Here is a 19,934-nt window from a genome sequence, read left to right as displayed (position 1 = left end):
CGACTATTGTAAATTATGGGCATATAAATACCTATGTCATGGTATTTATATTCTGAGTAAGCAACCTTTTGCCCTGGTATGTGTCTTGTGAACACTGTCCAGCTGATAAAGTCTCTGACAATATGGTTTAGTTAAAAATACAATAGAACTTTGTATTTTAAAGATTTCAGCCTTTGATGGCATCATCATTGTATTGTGTACCTTTTTTTGAAAGGGATATGTAAACTTGCTAGCATTGTATAAACAGAATGTATGGTAATGTGCCATTATCCCCCCCACGCACACACACACAGATTGTCCCAGCCAGGAATTTGTTACAGAAGGGGTGAAAAAAATAGGAATTTTACTGAAAGGGGCGTGGAAGGAAGGGGCAGGTTTCATAACAAGGGACATTTGTTTGTGATAAAAAGATGATGTCAGTAATGAAATTCAGAATTTCATTTTTTGTGAGCAAAATCAGACAAAAGGACATTTATGCGTGTATTGTATGCTAAATAAATAGAAAAATAAGGTTATTAACAGAAAACAAGTTTTTGAAAGTTTTATGGTTTTGGAGCTATATACAAAGGGAATGACTTTTGGAGGGCAAATGGGATGAACTACAAGAATAATGAATGTGGGAATGGAAACACCCCTCTGTTTATGTTTAGCTGGAGCATTGACATGTATACATGGATATATACATTGAAACATACATAAAAATGTATGTATGTATGTATGTATGGACGTAGGTATGTTTGTATGCATCCATCCATCCATATATGCATACATCCATCCTTACATACATCCATGCATGCATGCACACATGCATGTACACACACACACACACATACATACATACATACATACATACATACATACATACATACATACATACATATCTTGTTTTTGTTGCAGTCCTCAAGAAGCCAACCTGCCATTGGTCTCAAGCAGACATCCAAGGCAAGGGTAAGTCCTCATATAAATTTTTATTTTCCTTTTCACACCATGGGAGAAAGATTACCAAAGAATTTAGTTCCTCATAATACCCATAGATTTTTCTGAACTGAAGAGTGGACACATCTATGTGTGGTCCCAATTTTACTCCATCTTACATTTAGTGTGTTTAGCTACTTAGCAGTTCATCTGTAAAAAGATAATGCGAGGTATGGGTTTTGTTGTTTTTACAGCAATTAACACTTTTCAGGTTATATTTTTTCAAATTGGCCTGTCTGAATAAAATTTTTTGGGAATATATATATATATATATATATATATATATATATATATATATATATATATACACACACACACACACACACACACACAGATTACAGCAAACAATTCTACAATGGTTAAGCATTTAGAAACCTCTCTAGAAACCATTTTTTTTTCATAATAAGGTATGTAATAAATGTATTTTAACCAAAATTGGTTGACCAGTAGATATTATATTTGGCTTTTAGTCTTGTGTAAGCTAGCTGACCATTCTTTTGCTTCTAATTACACATTTTTTGTTGTTGGTTCCTTGTTGTGATGACTTTGATTTATATATATGTAACTTTAAAAGGATGTTCCTTTAAGTTTTAGTGTATTCAGGTACTGCCCAAATGAAGTTATGACCCTTTTTTAGCAGTTAGATGCACCCACTTTTAATCTGTTTGTATTAATATCAGAAAAGATAAAGAGGGCAGTAGCATGATAGCTCAGTTGATGATTGATGATTTGAGCTGTAGATACAGCACATCATGATGAAAGTCTGCCCACTATACATTGTGTTACAGTAGTAGAAATAAAGTGTATTGGGAACTCCTTATAATGCTGTTTTCAGAAGCCATTTATTGAAGCTGCATTTAAATTCAACAAATGAAACTGATATCTTCATGCAGCTTTCTTTTGCTTTTGTTCAACCATGATGACTTGGTAATTACCCAGATATTGTTGATGTTCAGCTATGATGACTTGGTAATTACCTAGATATTGTTGATGTTCACCCAAGCTGACTTGGTAATTATCCAGATATTGTTCATGTTCACCCATGATGACTTGGTATTTACCCAGATATTGTTGATGTTCAGCTATGACGACTTGGTAATTACCTAGATATTGTTGATGTTCACCCAAGCTGACTTGGTAATTATCCAGATGTTGTTCATGTTCACCCATGATGACTTGGTATTTACCCAGATATTGTTGATGTTAAGCTATGATGACTTGGTAATTACCTAGATATTGTTGATGTTCACCCAAGCTGACTTGACATATTAATAGATATGCTTTACATATGCATGAAACAAATTGTATATTCCACTCTTTTGCATTGTATTTGTTTTACAAACATAGAACTTTTGTTTTCATTTTATCTTTGTTTGCATCTTAAAACCATTATGTCCATCAATACAGTACAAGTAAATAGATATGTAGATGACGAAAGAAAGGAAGGGTTAGAATTAAAATAAACAAATAAATGGATAGGTAGACAACGGGATTTGGATAAGGCTTGATTTTAGTGAGAGAGGCGTTTAGAACAAATGACCTTAAACTGAATAATTAAATAACAGAACTGTATTGACTTAAATTTCAAACCACTTCTGTGGCCTAACTGGTAATAATGTCTGCCTTAGATGTGGGAGGTTGGGGGTTGGAATTTCAGCCAAGTCATAGCAGCTGCCTTGCCTGGCGCTGAACATTAAGAGGTTAGTATTAGGACTGGTCGGCCTGGTGTCAGGATAATGAAACTGGATGGAGATGCCACATGTCTGTGACATGATGACCATGTGCTGAACATCACTATAAACTGCCACACTGCAGACATCGTAGTGATGACTGAAATTGTTAAAAGCTAACTTAAAACTCTAAATCACAAAAACACACAGACACACACACTCTTCATTTTTTATAATGTATGAGTATATTGTAACATTTTTATTTATTTGTGTTTCTACTTAAACATTAAGTCCTGAAAGTCTGTGAATATAGATGTACAAATATTATGTTAAAATAAAACATAAGTTAAAATGTTAATATTTATTTCCTATTTGTCAAAACCTGCTTTGAATAATAAATATTCACAACAACAGGAAAATGCAAGACTGACCTTGACATTCACTAATGAAAAGAAAATGACAGACATTCAGACTTTAAATAGATATAAAGAATCTATTGACAGTTATGCAGTTGAACAGTGTGGTACATACCAATGTGAAACAAAGATGCTGAGATATGCTACAGTGTGAGATTGCAGAGTAAAAATCTTGCAGAAGATAAAGCTTTACTAAATGAACATTACTTTTTTTTTTTCTCTCTCTCTCTCTCTCTCTCTCAATTTTTGTGACATGCCACAGCATGCATGCACACTTGAGCCTGTCAGAGCCAAATTTGAGCTTGTCCCAGGCATGGGGCAGGTGGATTTGTAAAGCCAGGTTGCTCATTTTTATCTTTTTATCATTTGCAGCAGGTATTACAAACTTCTTCCAGGGCATGGGACAAATAGGGATTTTTTAAAGCCAAACTGTAAGATGTGAACAACCATGTTAACTCATTTATGGGCATGGTATGGCCCATGGGGGTGTTGCTTTTACATACCCGATTTACAACATGCTTTTTCTACAGAAGTAAAGAAAAAAAAGATTGTTTTTTGGGTGACTTTCCAGAAAGGATCATATCAGATTAGAAAAGGTATGATTTGTGGGGGACTATCCAGACAGGTTCAAGAAAGTCTATCACATACATAATTACAGTAAAACCTGCCTTGAAAGACAACTTCTGTGTGAGACCACTGTCTTGAGAGACCACATTCTTAATGCACAGATTTATTGATCATGTAGCATTTTCTTGAGAAACCATACTTTTTTGGTGAAAGAGGTGGTCTTTCAAGACAGGTTCTGCTGTATTAAATCATTGATTGAATGCCATACATACTTACTTATAAGTTGGATCTGATTGTAGACTTCATTGACCCAATTCTGTCATGACATAATGCACTGATTGATCTGGGTCTGTGCAGTAATCAGTACAGCAAATAACAGACCCTTATGTGTTGGCACATTTTGCAACGGCAGTTCAGCATCAATATTATTTTCAGTTGGACTAAACTTTGTACGCAAATATGTAGTACATCCTTGTAAATGAAAGATAGAAATGCGGTTGTTTTAGTCATCTTGCTAAGTGAACTGAGTCAGTTATACAAGAACTGCATTTTGAACCAAACATCCTGTTCTTTGAGGACTCTTAATGTACTGTAAATCACAATATTTCAGTGTCATTACATTGTAAAAAATCCATGTTAGCATATAATTTTAGAGAATCACTGATAGATAAAAAATTTAATTTTTGGTGATATTGTTCCTTACTTAGTGAAAAGTGAAATGTGTTTAAATGCTGTTCTGCCTTGATACAATCAAAATGACATGTAGTCATTTTTTTCCAACATAAGATGTTATTAAACATAACATTACGTGTGTTTCTGATGGAAATGAGGGATGTTAAAATAAAAATAGAAAAGATTTCAGTCAGATTATAGTACCATCGACACATGTTTGTGTGAGTTGTGTAGCTCAATTGGGGGAGTGTCAGACCTGTGTTCCAAGCTATGCGGGATTTTGATATCCACCCAGGCCAATCCCAGCCCTCTGCCTCAGGCTGTCCTTTGGGAAAGGCACTTAGCTCCCTTTTCCTCAGCATGATGTAGTCAATAACCTATTAAAAGTGCCCTTAGTATGTAATGCCAACTAACCAATAGCGTGTAACAGTGGTGCATTGTACATCGGTCAAAAATGGTGGAGGCTATTGACTTCAAAAGGACACTTTGTAAGTTTAACATTGAAAGTATGACTATGGACCTTGCAGAGGGAAGCCATTTCAGGTGTATTTGAGTGAAAGATATTTATACAAATACAAACCGGCAGTGCAAAATTGCTTATTTATCAGTCCATTCAAGTTGTATGCTCATGTAGGAACAATGTTCAAATTTGAACAACTTAACTTTGATTGGATTCGTGGCCTGCCACTGCATTCAGTGAAATTCGCAGACCCAAAGCACATAAATACTTGCTTGATACACCAAGGTGTTGATAGGGTTATCGTATTGGAACCATGGCTAGTGAAGATACCTGCTGAGGCATTTGCTTTTAGAAACACAATGGGGCAGGTGCACACTAAGTGTAAGCGATGTGTTTGCACAGGATGCTAGTTTCAGAGGGAGAAGAAATGGAATACAAAATCAAACAAGGGAGCTAAAATGAAACAAAAACCTTCGGAGTATTTCTGATAGAATATGGTGGGGATGTCTGTTTCACACGTATTGCCTCATTCTGGTAATGATACACATTTTAAAGGAAAATGCATTAGCTAAAATGACTTATCATGCACAGTTATCAACAGTTAATGATAAAATAACTAAACACTGATTATCGAGTTTTGGATATTTGAAGATAGTGAACTAATTGTCACTTTACTTCAGTAATCACTGACCACATTTTGCATCAAGATAACTAGTGATATACACGTGTTCAGCTTTGAAGGAAGAGCGAACTAATCACCTATCACATTTGTGCTTAGTTAACTAATTGATTGCAAAACATTCAATATTTTAAAGCAAAGGTCATGGGTTTGAACTCCGGCTGAGTCAATCCAAAGACATATAAAAATGGTACTGTCAACTGCCTCACTTGGTGCTCTGAGCATTAAGAGGTTAGTGCTAGGGCTGGTTGGCCTGGTGTCTGGATAATGTGACTGGTTGGGACATGATGCTACATGTCTGTGGCATGATGTCCCAGTGCTAGACATTGCTATAAGTTGTCACACTGCAGACATTGTAGCGATATAACTGAAAAATTGTTTAAAGCTACATTAAAAATCCAAATCACACACACACACACACACAACACACACATTTAAAAGCTAAAATTAAAAACCAGTTGGTCAGTACAAAGAGTATATGTTTATACATTAATTATAGCTGGTAGAGGATGTGTTATTTTTTACCTAACCATATCAGACTAAGTGTAAATATGAAAGCATTATTAACCAATCTCCTGGTAAGTTGAATGGTAGAGCTAATTTGCCTCCATTACAACCAATTTAACATGGACATTTGCTCAATTAAGTAGCTTCACCTGTCAATTACTGTCTGCTAGTTCAGTGTCTAACAGGATATCAGATCACAATTAGGTGTGGAGTTTTCTCAAGGACACCCAGCCAGACTAAAATTGGTAACCCACTCCCTGTCACTGTTCTTAAGGATATGTAAACAAATCATTATGATCATACTATGCCTCAGCATTTAAAGAAAAGTTGACCACTTTCTTACCTTGATCATGCAAACCTAATGCTTTAGACCTTCCATTGCTGGCAACAGTATATGGCACAAACAGAGATAGCACCTGTGGTTAATTTTTGGAACAGATGAGTTGGAAGATTATGTTAAAACTGTACACTAGATATTGTTAGTATAGATCTGCATTAGGCCTTTACCATTATCCTCTGGCCAATATTAGGACTTTCTTATATATAAAAATTGGTAAAAAGGGATATTTTGAGAATTGAGTTCATAATGACTTTTCCCTACATCAGACAGAAGATTGTGTTGAAATTTTGGTGGCTAGAATTTTGGATTTTGTAGCTGAGCTATCAAGTTTTACTTTTTTGCTCACCTGGTCATAAGGCCAGGCCCTGCATCCATCATGCATCCATTAACAGTTACCATGTATACTTGCTGTAAGTCAAGTCAAACTGCAAACATCAAAGATCCTGATTTGCCATAACATAATGCGCCTATAGATCAGGGTCTGTGTTGTTTGTTGTACTAATTGCTTTTAACAAATTGTGCAGACCCAGATTTGCCAACGCATTATGAGACAGCAGATCTGAGTCTGTGCAGTTTGCAGTTGGACTCAACTTAGAAGCGAGTTCTTAGGGTACTCTATTAAAACTTATCCTCAAAAAAATATAAATCAGGCTTTGATATAAAAAAAAGCTTGAAAATCTTGTGATAGCATTATTCAATTATTTATATGTTCATGAACTGTTCATGAAATAATGTTTTAGAACAGTTCTAGAACTTACATTCTTGAACATTCATCCATTTAATGTTCATGAACCACTCATGAAATGTTATGTAACAAGCAGAATTAAGTATAAAAATGACACCTATTGTTTTCCTTGTGTTTCATTTAAATCCATCTGGACCAAACAACAAAAATCCCAAATAAACAAAAAATGTTTGTACTGAACTACTGAGCTGAATGTCATTTTTGACGTAACCAGAAAGACATGTTTTTTGTTGTTGTCCAAAGAGAAATGTAATAATACATAAAATATGAGCGAATTTGTGCTAAATTCAATGCATTTGGGTTTTAAATAAGCCACATCTTCCCTCTGCTTCCCTCTTCCCCCAGGAAATCGTGTCTTTATATAATTGATAGATGTAAATGGCTGCCTATAAGATCTGTCATATCGAAATATCATACATTTGAATTTAAATAACAATTTTTGAAATGATTTAGATAACTTAGCTTTCCATTTTGAATGGCTAGATTTGAAACATCTTGCTCAATATCAGCTTTTTTAGGTGTTAATAAAACAAAAAATTGACAACAATTAAAATAATTTATTCCCCACGTAATATGTACTGGTGCAGAATTTTCTTAGATGTTTTGTCACAGTACATATTGTTGTGGTCATCATGACACGTAGCCATTAACTTTGACATATGGGCTAGGTTTGCAATAAATTGGTAGCTTGTGATGGCTAACCTATATTTGTAAGCATGAGTGAATTTTTATTAGAGTCCATTCAGATAATGGTCAGATACGAAAGCAGCAGAAGATGACATGGTTGAGACAAGCCAGAAAAAATCCTGGATCATCGGAAATAGGTGTCATAAAATGAAATTGTTCAGAAGCAGTATTAATAAAGGTGGACTTGAGAGATTTATTTTGACTTAAGTGGAAGTGTTAAAATTCTTGGCAGTTAGAGGAAGTTAATCCTGATTGGATAAGCTAAACGAGGGTATGTATTCCCAGAAGAAATTCACTGTTTTAAGTAATTTCCCTTGCAAAATTCAGCAGTTGAAGTTTTCTGCTGAAAGAGGAGTCTGAGGAAACTAACAAGTATTTTTTCTCATTAAATAAAATTGTCCAAGGGACAGGGGTATGAAAGAATTTGAGAGACCTGGAACCAACAAGAGATTTGGCTACATAGAAAGAATAAGTCTAAGTGAGAAGGCACAAAGGTATTGTCTCAATCACATACAATATGCTCATTTATATAAGTTTGTAATTATTTCTTGAATTTATTCATTTTAAATCCATACATAAATTTTGCAAAAGTTTAGAAGCTAAGAGTTTGCATGCATTTGTCTCAAATGTTACATGGCTTATGTATTACATGAATGTTTTTTAATTTGTTCAAATTGATATGAATTTGTTTGAATTATTTATTTCAGATGTAATAGGAATCATGTATCTTAAGAATTTCATGCATTACTTCTGATACAAATTGTGTGAATAAGTAAATTTATCTGTTGTAAATGATATGTCTTATGTATGCTAGTAACTTTTTTTTCTGTCTTGAAATGTATGTCACTGAATTACTAATTAGCATGTAACATAATTAGAAAAAGGAGAAAAGTATATTAATTCATTGGTGTAATTAACTGAAGAAAATAAGTGTTTGTTGACTGACATTGTTCAGCTAATAATTTATAGCCCACAGTATGATGTAATAGTTTATCTAAGAGGACTAGTTGTGTGATAGTTCCAGTTAGGAATGCAATTAGCCACTAGAGATATTAATTTAATGATAATGATAATAGGTGGTGTATATCTCAGGTATCATGGTACCTTTGTTCTGTTGAATTTGATAAGACAATATCTGACGTAAGAAGAGTGGGGATATTGTTCAATCCCAGGGAAAGATAAAACATGACAGATATTTAGGTTGCATATTATATATATTTGAAAGGGGGAAGAAATAGCTCCATAAAATGATACAACACAGTGGGAAGGAGTGCAGACTACAACTCAGTTACAGTTGAGTACCCAAAGAGGTTGGAGAGAGAGGGAGAAAGTAAGAGGAGAAATATGGCAATACAGGCTTGTCACCATTAGTGATTTGGACTAGAATCAACCAGGTGATGCTGTCATGCCGGCAATTTGAGTTCGATCATTCACTCAGTTCTATGATGAAATTTGTTTATTGGTATAACAGAATGGCTAATTGCATTTCGAATAAATTTTGTAACTCAAGTTCTAAGAGAAAGTGTATCGTTCAAATGTCATGTTCAGTTTCCTTTTGTTTATGTAATTGATTAAATTGTTGTATTTTCCATATGGGGACTTATCATGTTCTATTCTGTATCAGATCTCTGTTTTTCCATCTATCAATTTCCTATTTTATTATGTTGTTTGTTTGATCCAGGCAATAACACTATGGTTGATCATCTCCTAGAAAACAATAACCAAAGTGCCATTAAGGACTCTGTTTCTAATTCAGTTCCTATAGTAAACCTGTGCAGATACCATGATATTAAAAATTCACTAACTTTAATGGTCAAACCTATATTTATCAGTATAGATGAAACCTGGATGACAGCTTCTTTGTAAAGAAAAGGATGTGAGCCACAGCATTTTCTGGACCTACATGTGTTTGAAACATGCTATCAGTTCTGCACCAAAGAGTTAGGTGCTAATTTCAATAATGATTCTTCCAAGCTTGAGACTATTAAAGGACTTAAATTCCATCAAGAAAGCAATGTCTAAAACAAAAAATTCAGTTACACCTAGTATAAACTCTCAAAAGATTCCTTTTCCTACAAAATAACTTTCATTATCAACCAATCCTGGCCAGCCAAACACATATATACACTGTTTTATATTCACCCATTTCCAGGCTGGTTCCCATTTTTCCGTACAATTAGTACAGTGTGTCCTTAACAAGTGGGGAATTGTCACATATCACCCCTCGCATAATAAATAACATTTTTCTTCCAAACATATTTTGAGCAGAATAGCTCATGATCAGGTAGGCCGTATAGCTGAATTTGAAAGCCGGTTTTGACTTATGGGCAGTAGTGTAATTTCATTCAGAATCTAGTGGCCATTTTACTTCAGCTGCTAAATATGAACTCTTGTTTATCTATGCATAATGCATGATGCTGGAAAGTACAGAGAATGAACAAAACAAAACCACCATAAGGGACAAGTTGGCATAACATAATTCCATAGATGCAGACCAATAATGTTTAAAATTCTAGAAATGGAAAAAAGAAACAAGGCCAAGTCTAAATTATGATAATATTTGTCCTTGAAATCTTTCAGGCTTTGGAATTTTGCCACTGAAATATATTTTTGATGTCAGATAATTTTTCAGTATTCAACAATAAATTATCTTTATGATCTCAGAATATCTTCAATTGAATGTTTTATGAAAATAATAGTGTTTTAACTGAAAATATAGAAACTTTATTGCTGGATTCTGGAAAAGTCTTTGTTTGCAAAGTGTGCATGTGCAGTGTGTTGTTGTGTTTATAATGCTCATTCATCTCCCCATTTTGCAATTCACACACACACACATACAGACATGCTGACACAGTATGCTCATTCATGTCCCCATTTTGCAATTCACACACACATGCCAACACAGACATGCTGACACAATATGCTCATTCATGTTCCCATTTCACAATTCACACACACATGCCGACACAGCATGCTGATTCATGTCCCCATTTTGTGATTCACACACAGACATTGCTGACACAATATGCTCATTCATGTTCCCATTTTGCAATTCACACACACATGCCAACACAGCATGCTGATTCATGTCCCTATTTTGTGATTCACACACAGACATGCTGACACAATATACTCATTCATGTTCCCATTTCGCAATTCACACACACATGCCGACACAGCATGCTGATTCATGTCCCCATTTTGTGATTCACACACAGACATTGCTGACACAATATGCTCATTCATGTTCCCATTTTGCAATTCACACACACATGCCAACACAGCATGCTGATTCATGTCCCTATTTTGTGATTCACACACAGACATGCTGACACAATATACTCATTCATGTTCCCATTTCGCAATTCACACACACAGACATGCTGACACAGTATGCTTATTCATGTCCCCATTTTGCAGTTCACACATACATGCCGACACAGCATGCTGATTTGTGTCCCCATTTTGTGATTCACACACACACAGAAATGCCACACACAATATGCTCATTCATGTTCCCATTTTGTGATTCATACACACATATGCCAACACAGCATGCTGATTCATATCCCCATTTTGTGATTCAAACAAACACAAACACACACACACATTGTTTTATTCGAGCTGTGATATGTAAGATCCATGAAAGTTAGAAGTATTATTTCAAAGTTTTTATTTCATTTTTTAAAAACATAATGTGTTTTGAATCAAACATGATGAAATATACTTTCTTCTTTTTCATATGACTTTTTGAAATTGATAAATAAGTAGGAAGTTATGATTTTTGGAGTAAACACAATCATTTTTTTTCAGGAAACCATGGATTTGAGAATGTTATATATAGTAAACCTTGGACAAGAGACTAATTCGTAGTAAACTGTAAGTCAGAACTGACAGTGACCATGAACTTACGGGTCACATAAGGCTTAATGATGTGATGGTAAATAATAATACTTACTGATTTCATATTTTGTTGACTATAGGGCTATATAATATTAAATATTAGATTTGTATTCCTGTTGTCACCCTTTTCAGACATTCTCTCTGGTATCATATTTGCCCCAAGTAAGTTTCATTTTAAGTAATGTTGAAAACAGCGACAAGCTTGCAGCTAAAGGTTAAGTTATGACAGAAATAGTCTATTATTGAATCATGCTGCATTTAAAGTCAGATGACCATGAATTTTTATTTACTTATCAAACTGGAACCTATGTATGTTTAAACTCTTCCTGATTTGTTACCAACTATTTTATAAACTTTTCAGCAGTTTGTCATGAATTTTACCTCCAAGTTTTAGTTCTTTAACTGTTCTTGACCGGTTCCAAATTTCTTTCAAGAACTATTCATGAGCTTTTTTATGAACTATTTAAATTCATTTTAGTTCATTATAACTGTTCTTAATATGTCTGTAAACTCTTTCAAGAATAGTGCTTAGACTCTTGTTATGGATTATTGTTCTTGAATTGTACTTAAGCAGTTCTTCAGGTTATTCATGAACTGTTCAGGAGCTGTAATTTATGAACAGACACACAAAATTTAAAGAATGTTTCATGTTCAGTTTAAGAATAGTTCAGAGATCATAATTTGAAGAATTCCATTTCACAGGGGTATAGAGATCCCCAGTCTCACTTGTATATGTGCTGGGAGTGATCTAGATTGACTTTTATGCTCAGCTGGGGATGATCTAGATTAAACTTTATGTTTAAAGGAGACCAGAAACCAATGGAAATATAGAATAATAATAAAAGTACTATAGCAGAAAACCTTATTCTGAAGTATCATCTGCGACCGTAATGCCAATATTTAAATATTGGCTTATCTTCTAGGAGCTGAATTTCCATGACCTCGTATGCAAAATTTCCACCCCTATTCGGTTACTTTCGGGATGTGATGTCATAGTAGCGACTCCAGCAGCCCAAGTGGAAGTTGCCAGAGTAAAAGACAAGACCATTTTGCGTTGCTTACGGGTGTATTAGAACATTAAGAAAAGCCTGTGGACATATTTTTTTTTCTTTTACGAAAGATAAAGGCATAATGAAAGAATGGGTCCATTATTACAAACAAGTCGATTTCAAAGCAACACCATACAGCACTATGTGCTCGTTACATTTCTCAAAGGAATGTTACGAGAGGGATCATGGAAAATAGCAGCTCAAAGATACGCAAATGCTAGGCCTAGACTAAAAGTTGGCGGTGTTCCAGACATACCTTTGTACATTTTAAATCCTGGGAAACGTGTGAGATATGAAAATAGGCAGAAGGACGAGTAAGTGACCACAAAATGCAACAATCAATCCACATATCTTTTATCTAAAACAGCAGTGCTAAAAACAAATCTGATAGCCCGACACCCTGGGCCCCTTCTGGTTTTAGTACCAGCCTATCCTGTATTCAAAGTGAGGTGCCCGTCAGGTTTGTCGAAACAAAAATTGTTTGCCTGAGGAAACTTTGATCGCGCTGGTGAAATGAGTAAATGTATTTTCAAGATGTTGACATACATCCTTAACACGGGACAATCTAAATCAAATCACCACTGTCCTAGGTGAAATTTAGATTTGATTTTAATCAAATGGAAGCTTTGCTAAAAATAAGATTCTAAACCTGTCGTGTTTCGAGAAAACACAATTTTCAGTACTCTTATAACAATTAAAAATTTTTAAAAAAATGCATTATATACATGTAGTATGCATAAACAATAATCTGTAATAATTGGAACTGATATAAAACTATTCCTTGGGCAGTTTAAAAAGCAGCGATTAAAAAATAAGAGGTCAAAGTTTCACATTAACTGTCTGACAATAGAACGGGGGGGGGGGACTACTGACCCCCCCCCCCCTTGCCCCAATGTGCGACCGCCCATTTGACGTGCCTTTTCTCCCTGTGATACGCCTTATTATTACCCCATGACAAGCCCCTTTTGCATATTCTGGTCAGTTCTGGCTAAATTGCAAAATAGCTCAAGTTTTGATTTAAGTACGCAAACAATAAAGCCAGTGTGACTAATGAACATAATCCTTATCCTTGCATTGATCTTGTGAAAAGGACTGCCCTTCGGACATACTTCAAAAGAAACCATGTTCGACAGTGTGTGTATGTGTAAGCACCAGCAATTGATTACCAAATAAACCATGCCTATTTTGTTGTTACTTACGATGCCATGGACTTCATTTTAACAGTTCAAATCTGCAGTCACAAGTTACCGTACATGTGGCAACTGTTTTTCTCAAGTTTTATGCCCCACCTTATTTCCTAATGTTTAAGTCTTAATGCATGTAACACTGTTTGCTGAATAAAATATTTATTCAGAATTAGTTCTTTAGGGCCACATATACCTCATGGTATATTTTGTTTTATTCCTTGTAATTTAATCATGGTAATTAAACTTTTCATATACGGTAGAGGAATGTCAGGTGTTAACTGGCCGAGTTTCTTTGGCGGAAATGGAGATCTGATTTTGTTTGCAGAGAAAATTTCAAAGTGATCATTCATTTAAGCTAATTGGTGACAATTTTATTCTTTTAATTTTTTTTGTACTATAGTACTGTTGTAGTTGTTTTAAAAAAATATGAAATTTACTTGAATAATGTTTAATCTTCACGTTCTATTTACTGAAGAAGAAAAAAAAGAAGAAAAAAACTTGTATGATATTAATTATTTCGTCCAGCGCCGGGTTTAGACGTGTGTGCGTGTGATTTGAAATTTTAATGTAGCTTTAACAATTTTTCAGTCATATCGCTACGATGTCTGCAGTATGGCAGTTTAGACTGTGGATTGCATACGTTATATTTAAAAATGGTTTGGGGTTGGGTTTTTATCTTTTGACAAATGAAAATTGACAGACATAATGTAATAATCGGGACTTCGCTGCGCAAAATTGAGAGATATTACGAGATCAGGAGGTAGATGAGGAAATACCCCCCAAAACCGGGAGGTTTTTCTCCCGGATTGAGAGTTGACAGGTATGAACTGTCTGGGCTTGTGGAATTTCATTCAGGAATTTAGTTTATTTAAGTCACCTGCCCAGGGCCTGTACCTTACAAATTTCTTTTAGCACTTACCAGTACATAAACTATTATATCAGACTGTAGATTTAACTTTTGAATGTGCAACCCAAATGTGGTCTCCTGTCTACCTCGCTCGCCAATGTTTATGTTTGTATTCGAGGACTGGCTAGTATAGCGTCACGGTACCACGTGATCTGTTGTCTCATCAAAACTCGGAAAAACTCGGCAATTTATGGAATTGTGGTATCTTCCATGCAATATAATCACTACCCGCTTACGATATTTAATTTATAAACATTGCAGTCGAATTAAAATCTGTAGAGAATTGCATACGCAAAAGGAAAATTTTGATTTCTAGTCTCCTTTAAGTTGACTTTTATACTGAGCTGGGATGATCTAGGTTGACTTTTATACTGAGCTGGGGATGATCTAGATTGACTTTTATGCCCAGCTGGGGATGATCTAGATGGACTTTTATGCCCAGTTGGGGATGGTGTAAATTGACTTTTGTGCCCAGTTGGGAATGATCTAAATTAACATTTATGCCCAGCTGGGGATGATGTAAATTCACTTTTATGCCCATTTGGGGATGATCAAGATTGACCTTTATGTCCAGCTGGGGATATTGTAATTGACTTTTATGCCAAGTTGAGGATGATTCAGATTGACTTTATGCCCAGTTGAGGATGATTTAAATCGACTTTATGCCCAGTTGAGGATGATCTAAATTGACTTTATGCCCATTTGGGGATGATCTAAATTGACTTTCACGCCGAGCTTTAAATGATCTAGAATTGCAGAATTGAAAAGCTTTATACTGTGCAAAAGTATGCATTTCCAAAAATGAAGATTTAACAATGGAAGTGCTCCAACAAGCATTGGCAGTTTTGTTCTTTCCAAAAACACATAGTAACACATTTGGAAAGAATTGTGCTTAGTTTAAAATTACTTCCAAGAAATGTATTAGATTTACTTCAGTAAGTCATGAAAATAAAACAAAATAATGGGGCCATATATTCAGAACTAATTTGTTGCTCTTAACATTTAGATGTGACCTCAGAGTTGATTGGCATAAAGATAATATCCAAAATTGGATAGTAAATCACCAGATAGCAGAGTTATTTTTTTAGCAACTGAGGTGCAGAGTGGGCTTCTGTGCCAAGCTGTGGGTGATCTAGGTTGTCTTTTATGCCCAGCTGTGGATGGTTTAGATTGACTTTTATGCCCAGTTGGAGATGATCAAGATTTGCTTTTATGCCCAGATGGGGATAATCCTAATTGACTTTTATGCCTAGTTGGGAATGACCTAATTTACTTTTATGCCCAGTTGGAGGTGATCAAGATTTGCTTTTATGCCCAGATGGGGATGATATAGGCTGGCTTGTATGCCCAGCTGGGGATGATCTGCATTGACTTTTATTCCCAGATGGGGATGATCTATGTTGGCTTTATGCCCAGCTAGGGGTGAACAAGGTTGACTTTCTGCCCAGCTGGGGATGATCAAGGTTGACTTTTAATCCCAGATGGGGATGATCTATGTTGGCTTTATGCCCAGCTGGGGATGATCAAGGTTGACTTGCATGCCAAGCTGGGGATGATCTGCATTGACTTTTATGTCCAGGTGGGGGTGATCTAGGTTGGCTGTATGCCCAGCTGGGGATGATTGAAATTGACTTTTATGCCCAGATGGGGATGATCTATGTGGGCTCTATGCCCAGCTGGGGATGATCAAGGTTGACTTGCATGCCCAGCTGGGGATGATCTGCATTGACTTTTATGCCCAGATGGGGATGATCTATGTTGGCTTTATGCCCAGATGGGGAAGATCTATGTTGGCTTTATGCCCAGATGGGGATGATCTATGTTGGCTTTATGCCCAGCTGGGGATGATCTGCATTGACTTTTATGCCCAGCTGGGGGTGATCTAGGTTGGCTGTATGCCCAGCTGGGGATGATTGAAATTGACTTTTATTCCCCATTGGGAATGATCTCGGTTGACTTTTATGCCCAGCTGGGGATAATCTTAACTAACTTTTATGCCCAGCTGGGGATAATCTTAATTGACTTTTATGCCCAGTTGGGAATGATCTAAATTGACTTTTATGCCCAGTTGGGAATGATCTAAATTGACTTTTATGCCCAGCTGGAGATAATCTTAATTTACTTTTATGCCCAGTAAGGGATGACCTAATTGACTTTTATGCCCAGTTGGGGTAGATCTAGATTTACTTTTTTGCCCAGTTGGGAGTGGTCTAGATTGACTTTTATGGTCAGCTGGGGGTGATCTACATTTACGTTTTGGCCTAGTTGAGGTTCTGCTTATCTTGGTTGACTTTTATGCCTAGTTGGGGATGATTTAGATTGACTTTTATGCCTGCTGGGGATGATCTTAATTGACTTTTGTGCAATGTTGGGAGTGGTCTAGGTTGACTTTAATGCTCAGCTGGAAATGATCTAGGTTAACTGGTTATGATCAGATTGACTTTGATAACCATATTGCCTATAAAATAACCTCAAACAATATGGCCACATGGATACATCTTCTTGCTTGGAAGAATACAGAAGGCTCAGAATGCAGACAAAATAAATTGTCATTTTCTTGCATGGCTTGATATGTACATGCCTTCAAGTAAGGCAGTGGCCAAAATTGCTGAATGGATTTTGCAAAGATTTACAAGACTTAATGGGTGGGACATCATGCTACATGTCTGTGGCATTATGTCCAAGTGCTAGACATCACTATAGACTGCCACACTGCAGACATTGTAGTGATATGACTGACAAATTGTTAAAGCTACGTTAAAAATCCTAATCACACACACAAGACTTAAATGGACAAAATTCAAAACCAAAACAGGGTACCAAATTACATTACAATTTTTGATGTAAAAAAAGATTCTGGTATCAGATAAAGGAGATGAAAAGTAATGGAAAGGAACTTGTAGTACCTTCTTCACATAATAGGGAGAGTTTCAATCTGTTCATTACACCTAAAGGTAAATTCAGACCAGTCATAAATCAAATGACTTTGAATGAGTTTAACTCCTGAATATTTTAAAAACAAGATGGGTTTTCATTTGGTCCGGAACTAATTACAGCAAAATGATTTTTTTCACATCCATTATTTCAGTGTTCCACTTCATTTGAAAAAATGTACATAAAACAAAAATAAAAATGTCATTGGAATGTAATACAATAATAAATGCTGTTTAACCTTGGGATTTCCAGTGCACAGAGGGTCATTCCAAAATTGTGAAACCACTATATTTATGGTTCATTGAGCAGAGTATTTGTTGCTCCTACTACATTGATGACATCATCAACATCAAATTTTGTGTTGGAGAAAGTTATATCTGGATTTAATGTTTAAATAAAAGAGGTCTCAATTTATTCTGACTCTATTTAGATATATTATTGATTCAGTATAATTCAACATCTATCATTACAGATGAAGCAGTTTTATATATATATATATATATATATATATATATAGAGAGAGAGAGAGAGAGAGAGAGAGGAGAGAGAATACAAAACATATGGCAACTAACAGTTCTTTCAAGTGTACTGGATCCAACAAGGGATCATGTGTGTCAGGTACTGATTAAGATAAATGCAATAAACTGAGTGCAAATTTAGTATCTAACTAACCTGAGTGCTTTCGACTCTTAATGAGTCTTTTTCAAAGGCAAATACAAAACATAGACAAGACAAACAAATCAAACAGAAAAACTGTTGTGTTTGCCAAACTTGACTTGTCTATTTCTACAGGAATTAAACCTTTAAGTTTATTATGTTTCAACTAGTTTATTACAACTTGTTGCAAATGCTATGAAATATTTTTTATAGGGGGCCCCGAGTGGCCGAGTGGTCTAAAGCGCTCTCCGTTACGGATCACTGCCATCTCACCTCTGTCTGCATGGGTTCGAGTCTAGGATTCGGCCAATGTGGGTATGTGAGAAAGCTTGCCAGTAGCTTCTCGTGAGTCGGTGGTTCTTCCCGGGGTTTTCCTGGGTTCTTCCTCCACCATTAATACTGGCCGCCATACATAGCCTATCATGTGCTGAAAGATGGCGTTAAACCCCACAACAACAACAACAACAACAAATATTTTTTATAGACTTAGAGCTCAATGAGCCCTAACAACATGTTATTTTATGTAAATTTATGTAAGCGAATATTATATCTCAGATATTTCATTGTTATAGTAGTAATTATAGGCTAGTAAAATTAGAGAATTATTTAGAAGAAAATGTGTAGGCTACAAAAGATAATTTTATTTGTGCATATCTTATTCTAGTCTTCTTGGTTTAAACCACTTGGTTTCATTGTTCTGAGGTGGCTATCCAGTAAGATTATTTTTCTTTCCTGGTTTTGGAACTCCAGTTGGGGTTGTGAGCAATTGCAATAAGTGTTATATCACTGAAAGTGCGACCATTAGGGAGAAGTGTTCTGCAACCCGGGCTTCTGTTCAACTTCTTTTTCATCCAGTCAGATCTATGAAGGTTAATAATTTTGTGTAGCTTTTCAGTTTCTCCAACATACTGAAGGCTACAGATCTTGCATGTGATAAGATAAATTACATTCTCTGTTTTGCACGTCTTGTTTGGACCATGTATGTTGAGTTTTTGGTTTCCGTTAGGCTACTACAGGTTTGTTGGGGAGGATTAACTCTAGTGCTTCAGATGATTCCATGATGGGCCAGTGTTTCCTGATGATTTTACTTACTTTGGGGTTGTCTGGGTCGTAGGTCAGGATAAATTGTACCCTATCAGCCTTTTCCTTATCTCCATGTTATAGTAGGTCATTGCGGTTTGTTTGTTTAGCCCTTTGGGTTGCCTCCATAATCAGGTCTTTGTCGTAGCCTCGGTAAATTAAATATTTAGATAATTCTTCAGACCTTTTTAGGAATGTTTCATCATCAGAGCAAATTATGCGTGTCCTCAGTGCCTGGCTACATGGGATGTTCCTAATGCAGTGTTTTGGATGTCAGCTGGTTGGGAGGAGATACTGGTATTTGTCAGTTGGTTTCAGGTAGATGTCAATATGGAGTTTGCTTTCTACCAGTCTGGTTGTTTTGTCCAGGAAAACATGGTTTGAGTTGGAGACTTCTGTCATGAATTTTGTTGTTGTCTCCATCTAAAACCATGTTTTCCTGGACACAACAACCAGACTGGTAGAAAACAAACTCCATATAGATATCTACTCGAACCAG

General features: G+C 35.7%; 1 protein-coding gene across 3 annotated transcripts in view; it reads left to right on the top strand.

The window, feature by feature from the left end:
• Positions 1 to 19,934, top strand: part of LOC149803593 (ras-GEF domain-containing family member 1B-like) — a 189,056-nt gene that overhangs the window by 47,796 nt on the left and 121,326 nt on the right. For all 3 annotated transcript variants that reach the window (XM_089953336.1, XM_089953337.1, XM_089953338.1), the window contains one exon: positions 898 to 948. In XM_089953336.1, coding sequence (XP_089809462.1) covers positions 898 to 948 — 51 coding nt within the window. The remainder of the gene's footprint in view (positions 1 to 897; positions 949 to 19,934) is intronic.

This window comes from Sinohyriopsis cumingii, chromosome 3 (genome assembly GCF_028554795.1).
Source record: "Sinohyriopsis cumingii isolate HCF-2022 chromosome 3, ASM2855479v2, whole genome shotgun sequence".
Taxonomy (NCBI): Eukaryota; Metazoa; Mollusca; class Bivalvia; order Unionida; family Unionidae; genus Sinohyriopsis; species Sinohyriopsis cumingii.
Note: the sequence above shows the minus strand (reverse complement) of the source record. Positions and strands in the feature narration are given on the sequence as shown.